The following is a 17,092-nucleotide window of genomic DNA, read 5'->3' as shown; positions in this document are numbered from 1 at the left end:
TACAGTTGCCCGACTGAGGTAGAGGGTTTTTCTTAGTGCACGCTGCATCTCAGGCTCACGCAGTTATAGGCACAGAGCGGCCAAAGCAGACATCACATCCCGAGATCAGGTTCCCACCAATAGCAACAGCAATGAAGCAAATACATCTCCCGGGCCCGTCCCGCTCTAAAAATAGTGCAGTGATATGAGAGGAGACATTCCGTTACCGAATTAAACTATTCTCTGCTAAAGCAAACCAGGGACATCCTCAACAGACAAGCCTTTTTCCTACACATGTCCACCATTAATGACACAGATTGTTTAACTTGAACCCCAAAGAAACACGTTACATCCACCAAGAGCGGAATGAAGCATTACAGTGACTAGTCCACAATCAAGTCAGGAGCCCTGTCCTTCCCTGAAAATGCCCTTGGGTGCCCCCGCCAAGTGAAACACACACTAGGGATCGCACCCAGCTACCACTTATGACATCACTAACCACCCTATTTTACCCCGAGCTTCCCAAATCAATCATTCTATCAACAAGCCCACTTAAATTCGATTAATCTCAAATCTGTTTCTAGGGTTTAAGAATGCATCCACCTTAACATGCTACAATGGGGGAATAGTAACAGCTTGTCTGTAGCCCCGGCTGTAAGCAAGTTCTTCATGTAGCCTCCACCCATTACGGCATCCCCCAATGGACGCTGCTGTATTCTAAGCCACACTGCTCACCTGTAAGCCAGCCGCAGGATGAAGAGCTCCAGGAATGCAGACTCCAGCAGCAGTTCCTGATCCTCCTTCGGAAGCTCCTGGAATCCCTGGACCTTTTCCGCCCACTTCCGAATCACGTCCATGGACCCCGATAACAGGTCGTAAAACTGCTGAACGTCCATTGCGTCCTCCTTCTCAAACTGAAGTGGGACATTCTCCTGAAACTGGAATACCAAGAAGAGCGGTCAACGGTCTGAAAAACTTGCACTGGACTGATCAGGCATCAGGGGATTCTGGGGCACCAACGTCCTATGCTATGGTTTACACACTTCCAGTGACTACCCAGAGTTCATGCCCTGCGCCGGGAAGCGATCAGGAAGATGGCCCTATGGGTGGAGGGGTCACTAAATGGGATATTAAAGAAAAAAAACAACTAGCTACCCACCCACTTTTACACCAAACAAACAGTACTTCAAGCTTCTCTTTTTAGGACAGGGCAACAGTGATTAAATGTCTCCGACAGTGCTCACTGTGTTGAAAGAGAGCATAGGGCTCCCTTTTAAAAAGCTATCAACAAAATTAATGCTAAAGCACTGCGCTGCTGCTCATTAGACTGAGATGGTGTCAACATCTCCTAATTACAAAACACTCTACGAAAGCCCAACACTTTAAATTTGGACACATGGGGCTTGAGGCCCAAATCGGAGACCACAATTAGTGTCCACCAAGGAAGGAATGAAGAGAACAATCATTCTTCTGATCGGAGAATGCGCAACTTACCCTTGAATAGTCGAGTTTACTGGAGTTTGGCACAGAGTCGATGTGTGCCCGGACAAGCGATGTGATGAGGTTCATAGGGGAAGCATCTGGAACTTGCTTTGGTTTGGATGGGAGGCGACCCCTGCGGCCTTTCAAACTGTCTGTTCGCACCACTGGAAAAGGAGAGAGAGGATGTGTTTAATGGTGGAGAAAGAGGGACTTTAAAAGAACTACGAACCCAGGCCATGTACTGGGTTAACAGCAGTGGAGTTCTTTGTTCATAGCAGGAGGTTTAATCGGTTAAAGCCACAGATAGGAATATCTACACGTAATATTTAATTGTAAAACCTCCAAATCCTCAGCCATGAAAAGTTGTGCACTCCGCTCAGAAACTAAATGTGAGAGGCAGCTGAACTCTCAATAAATAAATAAAATACATTCCAAAGTTTCTTTTCTACATTTTCCGTCCACCTTACAGGGTCAGTTCTTCTGGGCTCCTCTTCAATTCAAGAGAGAACGTGCCCATTTTATTAAAAACAAAAATCTTCCCTATTCTCCCTACAGCAGGACTTCAAGCATGCGGCCGTGAAGGAGAGTGCAGAGGGGGAGTGAAGCAGAACATTGGGCCTCACAACAATCTGCCAACTGATAAACTGATGAAAACTGGGAGATCCAGGTACGAAGCAGCACGGAAAGAACACAAGGATTAAGATGTTTTGAGGTAAACATACCATTTGTGAATGAATGTGACATTTTGTTTAAAGAACCAACATTTCCGTGTTACAAGGGGCGAGGTTCAGAGTGGAGCCTGCTGGGGGAACGACGTGTGATCTGGGGTTTTCGAGGGACACGCGGACTGCACTGTTCTGGTGGGATGTAGGGTTTGGGGGGGGGGGGGGGAGGGCTCGGAGAGACGGGGTTATAGCAGGTGTGAAGCACACAGTCTGCTGCCGGGGGGCGCGGAAGTGGCCCGTGGAGGAATATCTGCCGGGAACAGCCCGCACCACGAGGTTCTAGCAGGATACCGCCTGAGAATGGCCTGAACTGTTATGTGATTTTCAGAGACAGCCTTGGCAGCCATTCCGGGGTTGGTGGCGGTTTAGGGGCACAGCGTCTGTAGCAGGGAAGGATATTTCCAGTGTTTACAGTACAAGGGAGCCTTTGTTAAGGACGAGCTGTGGCACAGTAGGGTATACAGCAAGATGGAAGGCACAAAGGTCAAATATTCCTTCATCTGTCTGGGCAAAGGAGGCACTTACCTTCTTTAACCATCCCGACATTCAGGCACTTCTGAAAGCGGCAAAACTGGCAGCGATTCCTGCGCCGCTTGTCCACGGGGCAATCCTTGTTAGCCAGACAGATGTACTTGGCGTTTTTCTGAACTGTGCGCTGTGGGAAGAGGAACAATGGCCGAGCATCAGCACGGATTCCAAAGGGATGGATCAAAGAGGCCATTATGAGCTAGCCTTTTCTTCCCCAGAAGGCTTCTGAACAATGATGCGAGGTGCACACAGGGAGTACAGTCAGCACAGACTGCAATTAAGTGCAGCATGCAAAGCCATCAGCAAACCCCAGCAAGCTTGGCCCTCATACAGCAGCAGGCACCTCCACTGACATACCACAGGGCTGCAACGGCAGCCCTCCTGGCCACAAGACTCCTCAAACTGCATGTCCAATGCCACCCCACTGGACCTAAGCTCCCAACAAAATATGGGCCTTTGTACCACTTTTAAAGCACAACCATTCCTAAAATCAATCCATCATAACAAGCATCTAAACTAAAATCTGTAAGGGGTGGGGATGGGCCACTCTGCTCTGCTAGAACAATGGACAGTCCAGACTAGTTCGGCAACACCTGCCGGCCACCAGCTCCTCAGCCTCTTCCACTTCTTCTGACTCGAGAAGCAGGACCTACTGTCCACTTCCAAATCAACTTGGCCAACTCACTCAACCCCAAAATAGGACTATCCCTTCAAGAAAAACTGCCACGAAAAGCCCAATACCTGTCCTGTAAAGTAAGGCTAGACCAATGTTCTGTCCTAGGGCTCATTCAGACTCTACTCTGCAACCTTAGAACATTCCCTGCTTCGACAAGTGGCTACTGCCGACAAGCTTCAGGCATAAACTCCCAATATATCTCTCCCAACCGCTGTGCAATCTCATTTTCTGGTGCGATACGCCTGCAGCAATTCCATTTATGGAGCTGGCCAGACTTTTGGTGCAAAGGCAGTGCAGCAAGCACATAACACTGGCACAGCAATAGAGAATGCATAGCCCTTGGCATGCTGCAGCAAGCACGGTCCTGGTCACTCAGCACCTCAGATAGTACACTTCCCCCACCAACACACCAAAAAAAACAAAAAACAGCTCATGGTACACCACAGCAGAAAGAACACAGCCTTTGGAAAATTAAGTTGAGCACAGACCTTGGATGCAAATCACATACACCTGATGACACGCCAAGTACAGCAAATACGGTCCTCAACTCAGTGGGTACAGTCCACAGTGAAAACAGGCCTTCATATCCTATAGCACTGAGAGAAGAGCCCCAAACATTCCCTCACTGCTGGTCTAGCTCACTGCATAGAGCACGTAGAGCTTAGCACATTGCTTCGAGCGCTACAATCAGCACAAAACAAAGCAAGCACACCGCTCCACTTTCGAGCTGCCCATTTCATATCTTCTCCCTCCTGTCCCAATGTCAAGAATTTGCAAGGTTCCCATGTTTGGACTTAAACTGTACTGATTTTGACGTTTAAAAACAGTCTACAAGGGGTTGCATCTAAAAATAGGAAGGGGTTCATATCATACACGTCAGCGTTTCAGATTTTCACATCCAGTAAGTCGCCCATCTTCTGGAATGCGGCACCCTGTGCATTACTTTCACCTCCATGATTCCAAAAAAACATGAATCAGGAGCAGCTGGTCCATAGTCCACACTGTCTCATAATCGCCCCGTGATACAGTTTGAAGCCCCTAAACAATGCCCAATATCTGTAGACTGCTTACAATGGACCAGAACCTCTTTGTGATGTAGTACGAAAATAAACTGTGCGCTTTCCACTATGCACCATCATGTCATGCTCTCTTGAAAAGCCACAAAACAATGGCCGGTGCACTGTGCACAATGCACCACCATGCAATGCTTTAATACAAAACTCTTGACACAATGGCTAGGAGCCTGTGTGCATCCTACAATGCACCCTACAATATGTATGAAGACGTGAAACCATAGCTACGGGCCTGAGCACTACCAACAGCTCAGCACCAGGAAGTATGAAGCCATGAAACAATGGCTCAAACCAGTGGACTTCCAACAATACACCTTGAACGAATCATTAAGCTGCATGAAACGTAGGGTAAATGTCTGTGCAATGGGAACAATGTATTAACGACTTACCGTGCTTTGGTATGGAACCTTGGCCAGGAGCCGATGCACTGCCTACAAGGCCCAAAATACATATTGTGGCTCAGCCAACCTTCCTTTAAGATGATGCGTCCCCATTTATGAAATTTCACGTCTTGGGAATGAGATAAAGCAGACAAGTGCCAAGTGGAGTCTACCAAGACTAGATCAATCTTCCCAATGTAACTAATGCATTTGCTCCCTAAATAGCGTAAACTAATGACAGAATACTACACGGGATCTGATGACACTGCTTCGTTAGTATCTACACCCTAAAGGACCTTGGCCAATATCATACTGCTGCCACTCCACCTATTTCCCACCCAACATCTCGGACAATGCCATAACTGTGACTGGGTACCACTGATGCTTCAATACCTGCTTTTTAAAATGATCAGTTAATGTCAAGGGCTAATAACCAACTACTCATATCCAGTGTACCAGGACTGCTGAGAGAGCTCACGTCAAAGTGAGCAACATTGCGTAGAAATGTACACAGCCTTACTGCATATACGGTGGTAAAAATAGTTTAATCTAGTGGCCAGGAGGCATTCTCATGACACAAGTTGTCTTGCATACAGACACATAATATTAGCAGCTGGAAAAAATATTAAAAGTGGCAGCCCTCCAGATTGTATGTGCCCCACCCACTGACAGCTGCTGTCCTAGATCACTGCCATACAGCAATTCAAGCCGCTGACATAGACCACTGCAATCTGCCCACCAACCACCATGTGAGCCACCATACTACACCGCAACCAGACTACCACACTCTACTGCGAATGTCATGCCACAACACATCCCCGTGGGACTGATACACAACATCACACCCCAGAGCGATAGGCCCACCACAGCACAACGAGTGACCAGCCTGACACACCACACTTGCAACCAGCCTGTCGCAACCCAGCGTAAACTGCTGCATTACACCAAGCAAGCTATTTTTCTGTTCACTCCAAGAGTCTGCTCCTCTAATAATGAACTGTTGCACTAATTACTATGCTTTGGATAGCACAACACATCTTAAGCCATAATAATGAGAGGAGACCTAATTCAACATTGGCAATCGCATGCTGATCACACAGGTAGAGCCTAACCTTGAAAAAGCCTTTACACCCTTCACAAGTCCGCACTCCATAGTGCTGGCAGGATGCGTTGTCTCCACATACAGCACAGCGACCTTCGTTGCCGCCCGGGCTGCGTGCCTTCACCGGCGACAAGGAACTGTCCATCAAAACTGAACCATCCAAAGATGAGGGACCATGGCCTCCAGAGTGACCAGCAAACCCCGTCGGTGACAGCTGGGATAAGGCAAACATTTCTCCATCCTGTGGCTCTAGTCGCTGGGAGACTGGAGGCAGCTTCAGATGCCCAGGAGCCAGCCCAGGGCTCTGCCCTGGGGCACTAAAGGAGAAGGCTGTTGGACATACGGTACCCTTCTGCTGGTCAGTCCAAGCGCGCAGGCTGTCAAAGCCCTGCGTTGGTGAGTAGGGCCCATAAGAGTTATCCCAGGTGGGCACTGGGGGAGCCTGGAACCCCGGTGTGGATGGAGATGGGATGGAGCAGGGGCTGCCGTAATAGTCCGAGCCGCTGGAGGACATGGTCTCATCCAGGTGACTGGCAAAGGAACCTGGATAGCATCCGTAGAGCTGGAAGTCTTCCAGTTTGAGTGCAGTGGGTGGGTTGGTGCTGGGGACTGGGTACAGAAAGGTGTCGAATTCTCCGGCGTAGTTGTCCATGAACGTACTGAAGCTTGGTAGGGAGGATGTAGCAGAGAGATCTGCGTTCACCAGGTCCATGGCGATTCGGCTGAACTCGGGGCTTAGAAGAAAATCGGAAGCAAAGGTCTCGTAGGGTAGCGAAGTCTGAGGCAACACTCCATATTGCGCCTGAACACAGGGCATTTCTGTAAGAAGAAGGGACACAAGTGTTTAGCATCACAAGCATGAAGGTGTCATAAATAAAGAAGGTGCGATGAAGACTGTGTCAACTGCTGGATGGAAGGCACTTCAGTGTGTGCAGGACGCCAGGGGCAGCACTGCTAAACACGCGGGCATTTATTTCAGGTAATGCATCTGTTAATCTAGAAGATCTCAAAGAAACCATAATACAAGGTATGATACTGATCAGAAATCATTTGAGACCAAGATGTGAAAAGATATTTGATGCCTAAAGCCAATCTAGCTGATGGTGAAGAAAACCCACTGGAGAGGCCCAGAGCTGTATGCCGCCCCCCCCCCCACCCCTCCCCCCCCCCCCACACACACACACCTTAACAAAACAAGAGCACACCTAGAGAAAAAAATGCTCAGAAATGAAGGTTGACGGAGAGCATAAAATATACATAACAGAAAATGGAACTCTGGGAGACTCACAGTAAAGTGCAAGCATACAGCACCAACACACTTCTGCCCACTTCAATAACTGCGGTACAAGTTGAAGCATTTGAACTTCCCAAGTATTACCCAAGCCCATTCACAAGAAAACAACCCTTACTCGTTCCAGGTAGGATTAGTACAAAATAATTTAGGAAAAAATAAAAATTATTTTTTTCACTGGGAATAAACAAAAGCCCCTGCTGGCACAAGTTTCGCTTTCAAAGCTCAGAGGAGCTTAGCTTAGTCCAGACATAAGCAATGCACCCATTACTGGTAAGAGCAAAAGGCTCAGAAGTTTAGGATAATGCATGGCAGAAAACTTGCCAAATTAAAGACAGCACTGTGGGGAGTGCAGTGCACGGCCTGCTGGGAGTCCAAGAGTCAATTCAGATGACAGGACCTTTCCCTTCCGGTTCAGCATTAAAGATATAGAAGTGCAAATGGTAGACTATCAGGAGCGAAGTTGATTGTGGGGGCCACATACAAGACCTACTGTGTATAAGGCGTGGACATGCAATGCTGATCTCCGATGACCTGGCACACTGCATACAAGCAGAGGCAAGGTATCCCACAGGTCCCTTGAGGCCAAGCTGAGGCCACAGCAATATGTGGAGCCACTGACACCACACTGGTGCCTAGGCCAATGCAGAGGCTGTGTCTGTACATGCCACAAGCACACAGTCTAATGCCAGGGAGAGACAGCCAAGGGTGCACCTAATGCTGTGTGATTCCAAGCAGCGAGGGCATACCGTTGCCTGGTTATAGCTACCGTTCTCAAGGCCACACTGCAAGAAATCGAGACACTCCTTTTAAAACGCAAACCCACCACCCCCACCTTCTAGGTCTCCGTGTAGGTCACTCTTGGAATGTCCCCTCTCAGGGCAAGATGAAGAGTGACCTCTTCTGTCAACGCCAAGGACCATGTGGCACATTCCTCACCACATGGGATGCAAGACGTTTTCTTGGAAAGGCCAAACTGGAGCCCTGCGACCAACAAAGGGTCAAGACCAAGAGGGACCAGAGGGTCCCAAAAGGGCGACCCTCCACTAAGAGAAGCTATACGGAAGACATGCTTCTGAAGACAGGTGCATGGGATGACACGACCACGTGACTATTCTACAAATGGTAAAGGCGGTGGGGGTGGAGGGTAGATCACAATCCACACAACTGCTCTGCATACAACTTTTACTGTACTGGGGATATGCGCTTGCCTCAAATGGGCTCTTGTCACCCTCAGCAAATATCTGTAGTCGTTTACAGTCTCCAGTCTGACTCTGCCGAGCTATCTCCAAGAGGAAAATCCATGGCTTCTAGAAGAGTACTCGTATTCTCTCTCCTTATGGAGAAAGGCACGATGTCCCCGCCGTCCCCCTCTCCCCACCCCCAACCCCATAAGAAAGAAAGAAAATGGAGCCTCTTCATTTCCTTGCTTTAGAACATCATTGCGTGCTGTTCCCCAAAAGAGATGGGTATCTGGGATTCCCTTACACATTGCCTTCACAGAAAGGGCACCAGGGCCCTACTAACCAGAGAAAAGTACCATGTACCCATCTCCTTACATGATTGTAAAAGTGGCTATCTACGAAAAGATGCATTTAGGGGGGGGGGGTCCAGCTGTCTCGTTGCCCCTCCTTGTTGTGGTGGCTACTAAAGATCATCAAGGCAGTTCTGCACGGACTAGGGACAATTCAATCCGATCACCAAGAGTGAAGGTCAGTCAATCACAGTACATCCCAAGCCTCCAGGCAACAAGGCAAACTGGTAATTCCTAGCACAAGCACTCTACCAGTTCCAATGACCAACTGTGTACCGAGCTTGGAAACACAAATGCTAGTAACTCCTTCAAGTCAAGTAAACCTGTAATTGGATTTATGGCATGGAGAAATCTTTCAAGATCTGTTCTTTTGTGAGCTCAAATTCATCCTATTAACCTGCGTACGTACCTCCAATTAGAGGTTGTGGGATTCTAGATTTTGTCAATTGACTTATTTAAGAACATAGAGGGTGTGAACCCTTTTATTTCCAAATCTCATACGACCTGCACTGCTAGGAACTACAAAAAGTGATCTTGGCTTCTTCTGGTTAATATTTGAGTGTATGCTACTTTTCATCTACTCCCACGCCGAAACACCCAACAGAAAAGACCATCCTGCTCAAAAGGGGTACATTACGGAAACCCTTTCAGAGAGGGCCACCAAAAACAAGGATCTTCTTCGTCATCAACTTATCAAGGGCTAAAATGCCTAGTGAGACATCCAAGTTGGAACAATGTTCTGTAAGAGGATTAGAAGGCTATGACATTATGGTGTTAGTCTCACATCAAATACAGAATAGTTCTTGTGATGTTCAGGCAGCTTTCCAAAATCTAGATGCTTCAATTTGTTTTTTGCCAATGTAGGCCCAGGAATGCAGGAGCTTGACTTTCAGGATATCACCTGAATATGTATAAGAGTTGCATTTAGAATCCCAGCATGTAAATATACCTTAGGTGCATATGTTGAAATCTGGAATGCATCATTCTCTCTGGTTCCTACCTTGGGACACTTCTGCTATACAAGTGCCCTAGGCAGAATGTGCCCCTACATGCAAAGTGCTAAAAAAAACTGCTTGAGCCACTAGAAAGAGCTATACCTTAAACGCATAAGAAAAACATGCAATGCCAAATAAAGTTCTCTGGAATGCACATGATCTATTAACTATATAAAGGGGATAGGGTTACTTCTGTGCATTGGTCCACTCTATCCAGACATCTCTGACCTAAACCACACCCGCCCTAAAACGTGGAAAGTTTTTTTTACCAAACATACTAACATATCAGAGAAAGGCTCATACACAAAATCAGGATAGACAGTGGAATAGCAATATAACTATGGGTAACAAGAATCACATGTAGAAAAATACTAGTATCTCCTCCGGAAAGTAATCGAAGTTTGTGGCCTCGTGGAGCTGTAGTATCTAAACCACTCCTTAGCAGTATACAAGGATCTAACAGTCAATACTGGAAACTGGATTTTAGCTTTCACCAGCAGGGAATGTAGTCTATAAATCACTGGCGATACGCGATTTATATGCAGGTAAACATAGTCAGTGCCATGTTCTGTGGCCAGAACCAGCACAGCATTACAGCAATCAGTTCTGGAGCCAGTGACAGCTGAACTAAAGATAGGTAGCTACAAAAACTGAAGTCAAGTAGTGTGTTTGATATAAGCACGACTTTGAGAGGCTATAACAAGGAGCACTTTTAGCTCATTAAAACTGAAACAGTTTAGAGACATTAACTTCTGAAACCCAGTAAAAACGAGCTCAGTATATTTTAGCTTAACCTCTGACACATTTGAACTAGAAAACCAGTTTGCAATTATCGTCTTAGTAATTAACTTTGACATCAACCTGAAGAAAAAGTTGTTAATATAACATGTAATCATCAATGTTAATCTGCAGAGGGGACAGGCACTGACCGCTGTGGAACCCCACCCGTCACCATCAGCTTAATTCAACCACTACTGGCTTCTACTCATAAAGGTCCCAAACCAATCCATGGCAAGACACCATCATTGCTGTGTGCATTCCCGATAAAAGGAGGCACAGCCCAGAGTACTTTAAAACCTATGGATAAATCAACAGAATGAGCACAGCCGCAAAACTGTCACCAAGAACCACATCAACCTTATTTGGAATCCCCCTCTAGACGTAGACTATGCTGGAAAGAATAACTACCATTCAACCACAACTTAATAGACAAGTTTCTGAAGTTTGGGAATGAGGGAATTTAAGAAATGGGCTGGTAATTGCTACCTAGCTGGGGATCCGGAGGCTATTCCAGACAGGCACCCATAGCGATATGTACCTCTAGAGACCTGCTCAATGGGGAATACCCCTGCATACATATATGGCACAAAGGGGAATAGCCCCCAAAAATACAGACAAGCGTAACTAGTTTGTATATAACTCTGTGGACACTACCCAGTGGCTCATGGTGCTGTGACCCAAGCAACAAAATCAAATTAGGACTAACCTGGGTGGAAGATCAACAAAGTATGGTCCCTAACAGAAGGCAAAAGTGAGGACTGTACACAAGTACACAAAAGAAGAATACCCCTCCAAAAAAGGCAGGTTGAGAGGTGCAGACATCTGAGCAGAGATTGGCCCAAGGGCGTATCCTCCCACGCAGATACTGGCAAGGATGGCAGTATCGCTGTTCAGACTAGACCATCCTGTTGGAACCCCCACCAGAGGAAGACAATCTCGGAGCTTGGCCTTCTCTAGTGAGGGCACAGTGGTGAGGTGGGGGTAGGGAAGCGGTGGGGTCGGATGTTGAGGATAGGCTCACTTTCTAACGAGAGACAGGCATGGGAAAAAACTTACACTGTTGAGGTCCGAAAGCTTTGATCCCCAATGCTGAAGGCCAATGAAAGGGCAGAATAAAGTGTCAAAAATAAGGGGCAGCCGTGAACCCCTGGGGGAATGAGAACCAATGAGGGGACCTGATGGGAATGGAGGAGTGGCTGAGAACACACAGGGTGAAAATCGGGTGAGGGGAGATTGCTGGGGCCGGGATTACAGCCAGAACACCATGGGGAAGGTCTAGGTTGGGTCAGCTAGAACAACAAGGTGAAAAAATGTTCAGCTGGGTACCTCACAGGAAAGGGAGAAGACAGGCAGGCTGGAAGATGAGGGGAAGGGGAAATGAGCATCTGCCAGACCAGGGCAAGGAAGGAAAGGCAGCAGAGTGCACTGTTGAGTGGCTCACAACCAGGTATCTGCAGGAGGGGGCGTGGTCATAAAGACAGCTTCAAACAGTATGCATAGGTCCATGCAGACAAGGTGGGGGCAATGATGACACATACCGCACACCAACCATCGACAATTCGTAAATGCCTTATGTCCCTTTTCCAGACGTAAGGAAATGCCCTCAGGAACTCCAGCCGGTGCAGCAGTACATGCTGTTACATACGCCCTACACTAACAGTGTATATTCTTTCAGATAATCCAGTAGTGTATTAAAAAAAAAAACTGAAAAATTAAACTGATTCTTCCAAGCATCATATAGCGTAACCTTGCAGGCTGTAAGGTACTTCATACTGTATGTGGTCATGCTGTCCGATACCACTTGGCTGTAAAAGTGCATGCAGACAGATACCCCATGAGGCTAACAAAGTGCCGCCCTACTCCCCAAAGGTAAAAGAGCATGTTGTCCTATACGCCAGGGGGCTGGCTCTGAATGCTATCATGTAGTCCCAAGGACAAACAATAGAGGCCTTCGGGTCGTATCTGGGATTAACAGGGGAGGCCATCAGATTCTCGGTAGGGGTACAAGTACATGATGTCAGATAACCTCAAAGAATAAAAGTGCATTCTGCGAGTTACTCATGGGGTAACAATGCATGGTGAGAGTTACTCCCCGTGGGATAACAATGGCGGTTTACTGATTCTCTGTGTCCGCAACAGTGAACGCTGTCAGTCAGATACTCCCTGGGGATAATTAATAGTGTAGCAAATAACAATACATGTTGTCGGGTAAAATAACATGCGGTCAAACACCCCCACGGTCTAACAGTTTATGTCATCATGCTGTAAATGTGCACACGTTCAGATATTCCCTGCCTGATACTAACAGTGCATGCTGTCATGTACACCCTGGGACTAACAATGGAGGTGTCAGATAAGCTAGGGATAAAATTGCATGCTGTCAGTTCCGGGGGGCGGCAACATTGCTTGCTGTTAGATACTCTCTAGCGGTAACAGTGCACTCTGTCGAATATTCCCCGGGCCCAACAAGGCATACCTATATGCACTCCCTGGGACTAAAAATGGAGGGTAGGGATTAAAACCAGTATGCCATCACTACCGGGGGTTGGTGCAGGGGTAACGTGGCATGTTTGCACATACTCCCTATGGGCAACAATGCATGCTGTCAGATAACCTAAAGGAATAAAAGTGCATTCTGTGAGATACTGCCTGAGGTAATAATGCATGGTGTAATTTGCTCCCTGGGGCTATCAATCATAGTTTACATAAATTATATGAGCGCAACTGTGCACGCTGTCAGGTATTCACGGGAATACAAGTGCAGGCTACCAGGTTTTGCAAGGGGATAACAGTGTATGTTGCCAGGTAACCCCGTATGCTGTCAGACTCCGTGCAAGTGACTGCGCAAGCTATGGCGTACTTCAGAGGTTAGCCGTGGTTATACATACCCAGCTGGCTGCTGGTCCGATGACTGGGCAGCCCTGATATTCTCCTCGGGGTCCTTCGGGCTCAGGTCCCCGCGGCACTCCGACTCTCCTCTCTCCCCGGTTCCCCTCCCCTTCTAGGCTATGTATCTCTTCAGTGCTCTCAAGCTCTGGCTGCGGCCCGGCCCCCTCCGGCTTGTTTTAAGGCAGGAAGGGCGGGCCCTTACCCTTGACGCACGAGGTTCCACCGTCCAAAGAAGGCAGGGAGGCGGGGCTTCCGGCAGCGCACACGGAATGTGAGGCGCGTGACGCACGCGGAGACCCAGTGACGCAGGAGAAGGGGGGCCCTCCGGGCTAATAATAGAGCGACGGGGAGGGGGGCCAAGAATAGAACTAGGAAGGAGGCGGGGGGCTGAAAATAGAACCAAAGAAGGGAGGGGTCCAAGAATAGAAAAGAGGGGGCCAGGAATAGAAAGGAGGGGGCCAGGAATAGCAGTGGGACCGATAACAAAACACCGAGGAGATTGGAAGGAGCCAGGAATTGAAGAAAAATAAGGGGGGAGGGGTGTATATACACGTATTGTAATTACATTTATATAGCGCTTGTTACCCCTGACAAGGTGTTGAAGAGCTTTATGCCGTCTAGTACTCTTTCACGGAACCCACTGTAGATATGTTTACATGCGAGTGTGTAAGACAGAGGAACATAAAAGTAGGGAAAATAAACTCAAAGACTAATCCACACATAGGTCAGGAGGAAGGCTGAGAGACAGAATACAGCCAATGCTGTAACAAAATGCCTAGGAAAAAGGTGTGTGTGCATGTGTGTGTGGGGGGGGGGGGGGGGGGTAACTACCGCACTTTTTTGGTGGAGGCAGTTATTACAAAAACAAGGTGCTGGATACGAATAAAGGAAAAAACTGCGAGGGTGAATAAAATCATCAAATTCAAAACGGAGGATAGAAAAGAGAATAGGGGCGTGGTTGAGTAAAGAACGAAGGGGAACGGAATGGAGATTACGCTGGAGAAGAAAGGTGGAGTGAACCTAAGAATAGAACTGCTGGGAACGAACTTGAATGTGAAAAGGGGAACCATGCTGCAAGCATAGGCGGCGCCTTTGTATGCAGGGCCCGGCATAGTAGTTCACGACCTGTGAGAGCTATTTTAAGTTTATTATGTAGTGCAGCCATGTCTGCTAGTGCGAATGCTTGTTTAACTCCCCTCCCCCTGCCAATAATTTACCGTGGTCAAGTTGAACGGTCGGTTTAAACCTGGTGATTGTCAGTTGGTGAAATAAAGGCGACTTTTTGCCCGGGAAAAGGGGATAGTTGGGTGTAGCAAACCTAAGAGGGTGTCGGTCTCATTTATTTGGTGGATAACGACGCTAGATGCCGGCCCACACTCTTAAGTAACAACTGGCTACTGCCGCCTTCCTGCTACAAAACAGAGAAACTGCGAAGACCAGAGCAGACCCACCACCTCACTCATCCGGCAGTTTAAGAGAGCTGTGGTATGTTCGAGCGGCAGTTTAGCTTGACAGGTGGGGAAAGCCACGGTATGAGCCGACAACCGCAGCCTGAACCAGTCTCCCGCTGCCAGCACCCCTACTAAGTGCCGCTCGCCTTACCTGCACCCCGGAGGAAGGATGGGGCGCAGTACTGGCTGCAATAACAAGTCGGGTCCTGCATCAGCGACCGCCCACACGCGGTGACGGCTTTTGACAAGGGGATGCACCATGGACGATTTTACCAGTTATGTAGGCTGTTAAAAGAATGACATTACACAAGCCCAGTCTCAAATAAATAAGAGGTAGGAAGGCATCAACAGCCTCTGTGACCGTAGAGAAGAGACAGCCCAATACAATCTAGGGCAGAAGAAAATGAACACATCTCAGCCTAAAGCACTAAGAGGCAGAAAACTCAAACCTACAATCTAACTTTTCACAGCTGGGGGGAAAAGGCCGATACCCAACCCAGCACAATATCACGCACATCCCAGCCAGAGTCATTCGTAGTTACATGACCACTATCCACCCACGCACCAAAATGAAAACTCGGGGTGGAATGACTCGAAATATACTTTGCAGCTACTGCTACAGATGACAAAATAAAGCACTTGCTAATATTACACATGGCAGGGGAAGGCGTTTACAAACTGTCACACAGCCTGCTAGAAGCAGCACCCTATTTACATATGACACAATCGTGACTGCCCTAAACAATAGTTCTGGAACTTTGACCAACCCTGATTATGAGCAATTCTGGTTAGGCCAAGCCCAACGGGCTCCGGATGCGTCTGTGCATGCTTTCCATTCATGACTGAAAGAACTGGCCTGCGGCAACAAATGATGGACATCACCTATAACCTACGTATTGCAATGAAGAAAATCAACCTCAAACGTAGCCAGGGTTGTGCATTGGTGGAGCTGATGGAACACATTTTGCAGGAGCCTGGAAACCCAATTTAAGACATCCTGATCTGGGATGATCCAAAGAACTGGTGAAATTGAGGGTCTCGCATATGGAGGCGGCCCTTCACAGACCCGGCCCTTCACAGACCCATAACGACCAAACTAATCAGTTTAGTCACCAGGACAGCTATAGTGTCAAAAGGTGAGAAGAAGCAAAAGCAGGGGATTTCCCAGCCACCGGAAAGCGGTGTTCGGCACAGAGGGTCTTAGAACACCTCTGAAAGGTGACGACCACAGAAATCCCATAACTCATTCATTCATTCATGAAACTTTATTTCGACTATTACGGCCATAAAAGTACATACATATACACAACCACTTAAAATTAATATCGAGAAAGAATACAATATCGTAAGAACCACTTATTATAAAATAGTACAAGCATAGATAGCAGTATTAATCACTCATTGTGAAACAGTGGCATAAAATGATAATCATCACTATGGCAAATATAATCAGTGCAACCCAATCATTAAAAATATAAATTAAACTAAAAAAGTTAAAAGGAAATTCACAGCCTATGTTTTTATATAAAACCTAAGTCACAATAGCAGCCAATTAAAAGCAGGTCTTAATAGATCTCATATCAGTTGTTTGATAAAATATCTACGCTTACAGGCTAGGTTTTTGCCAAAACTAGGGTCACAATAGTTGTCAAGTCGGAGCGGGTATTACTAATTCTCATATCGATTTTTCAATAGATACCTTCGCTTACACCACATTGCAAAAAGAAACTTAGAAATTGCAACAACAAAAACCGGGTTAGTATCAGATTTTAAAACCCTGTAGGATTCCTTATAATTTCTAATACCTAGGTTCCTACACGGTTGAGTAACCCACTTTAACCTTGCCCACTTATATGCCAAGCAGAAGAACAACACATGAATTACAGTTTCCTCCTCTACTAGGCACCCCGGGCAAAGGGGGGGGGGGGGATAGCGCCTGTCCATTTGTTGGCAAGTGCATGGAGCGGCAGCGTCCCATATGTAAATTGCAAAAACAGTTTTTTTGCTGTTGGCGGTTGAATAAAATCCAACACCTGCTCCAATTTATATTGCTGTTTTATGTCCAGGAACCCATAGGTTAAACTATAGGAGTTAGCGGTCTGTAAAATGCGCGACAATTTATACTCCTTCAGTACACAAACCAATGATTTTTTTGAAATGGCTGAGCATGACTCCTCCGGTGCGGACCATAGGTCCTCCCTTCCTAT

At 47.2% G+C, this 17,092-nt stretch overlaps 1 protein-coding gene across 2 annotated transcripts in view; it reads right to left on the bottom strand.

Annotated features, from left to right (window-relative positions):
- NR4A1 (nuclear receptor subfamily 4 group A member 1) overlaps positions 1-17,092 on the bottom strand; it is an 85,341-nt gene that overhangs the window by 9,041 nt on the left and 59,208 nt on the right. The window contains exons 1-5 of one of the 2 annotated variants that reach the window (XM_085600352.1): positions 13,434-13,587; positions 5,956-6,764; positions 2,712-2,841; positions 1,474-1,625; positions 715-917 (exon numbers count right to left, since the gene is read on the bottom strand). In XM_085600352.1, coding sequence (XP_085456478.1) covers positions 715-917; positions 1,474-1,625; positions 2,712-2,841; positions 5,956-6,762 — 1,292 coding nt within the window. In that variant the 5' untranslated portion in view covers positions 6,763-6,764; positions 13,434-13,587. Of the gene's footprint in view, positions 1-714; positions 918-1,473; positions 1,626-2,711; positions 2,842-5,955; positions 6,765-13,433; positions 13,588-17,092 lie in introns of those variants that run through there. The other variant, XM_085600353.1, reaches the window with a different exon arrangement.

Source organism: Triturus cristatus, chromosome 4_2, assembly GCF_964204655.1.
Source record: "Triturus cristatus chromosome 4_2, aTriCri1.1, whole genome shotgun sequence".
Lineage (NCBI taxonomy): Eukaryota > Metazoa > Chordata > Amphibia > Caudata > Salamandridae > Triturus > Triturus cristatus.
The sequence above is the reverse complement of the archived record's forward strand: the minus strand, read 5'-3'. Positions and strand labels throughout refer to the sequence as shown.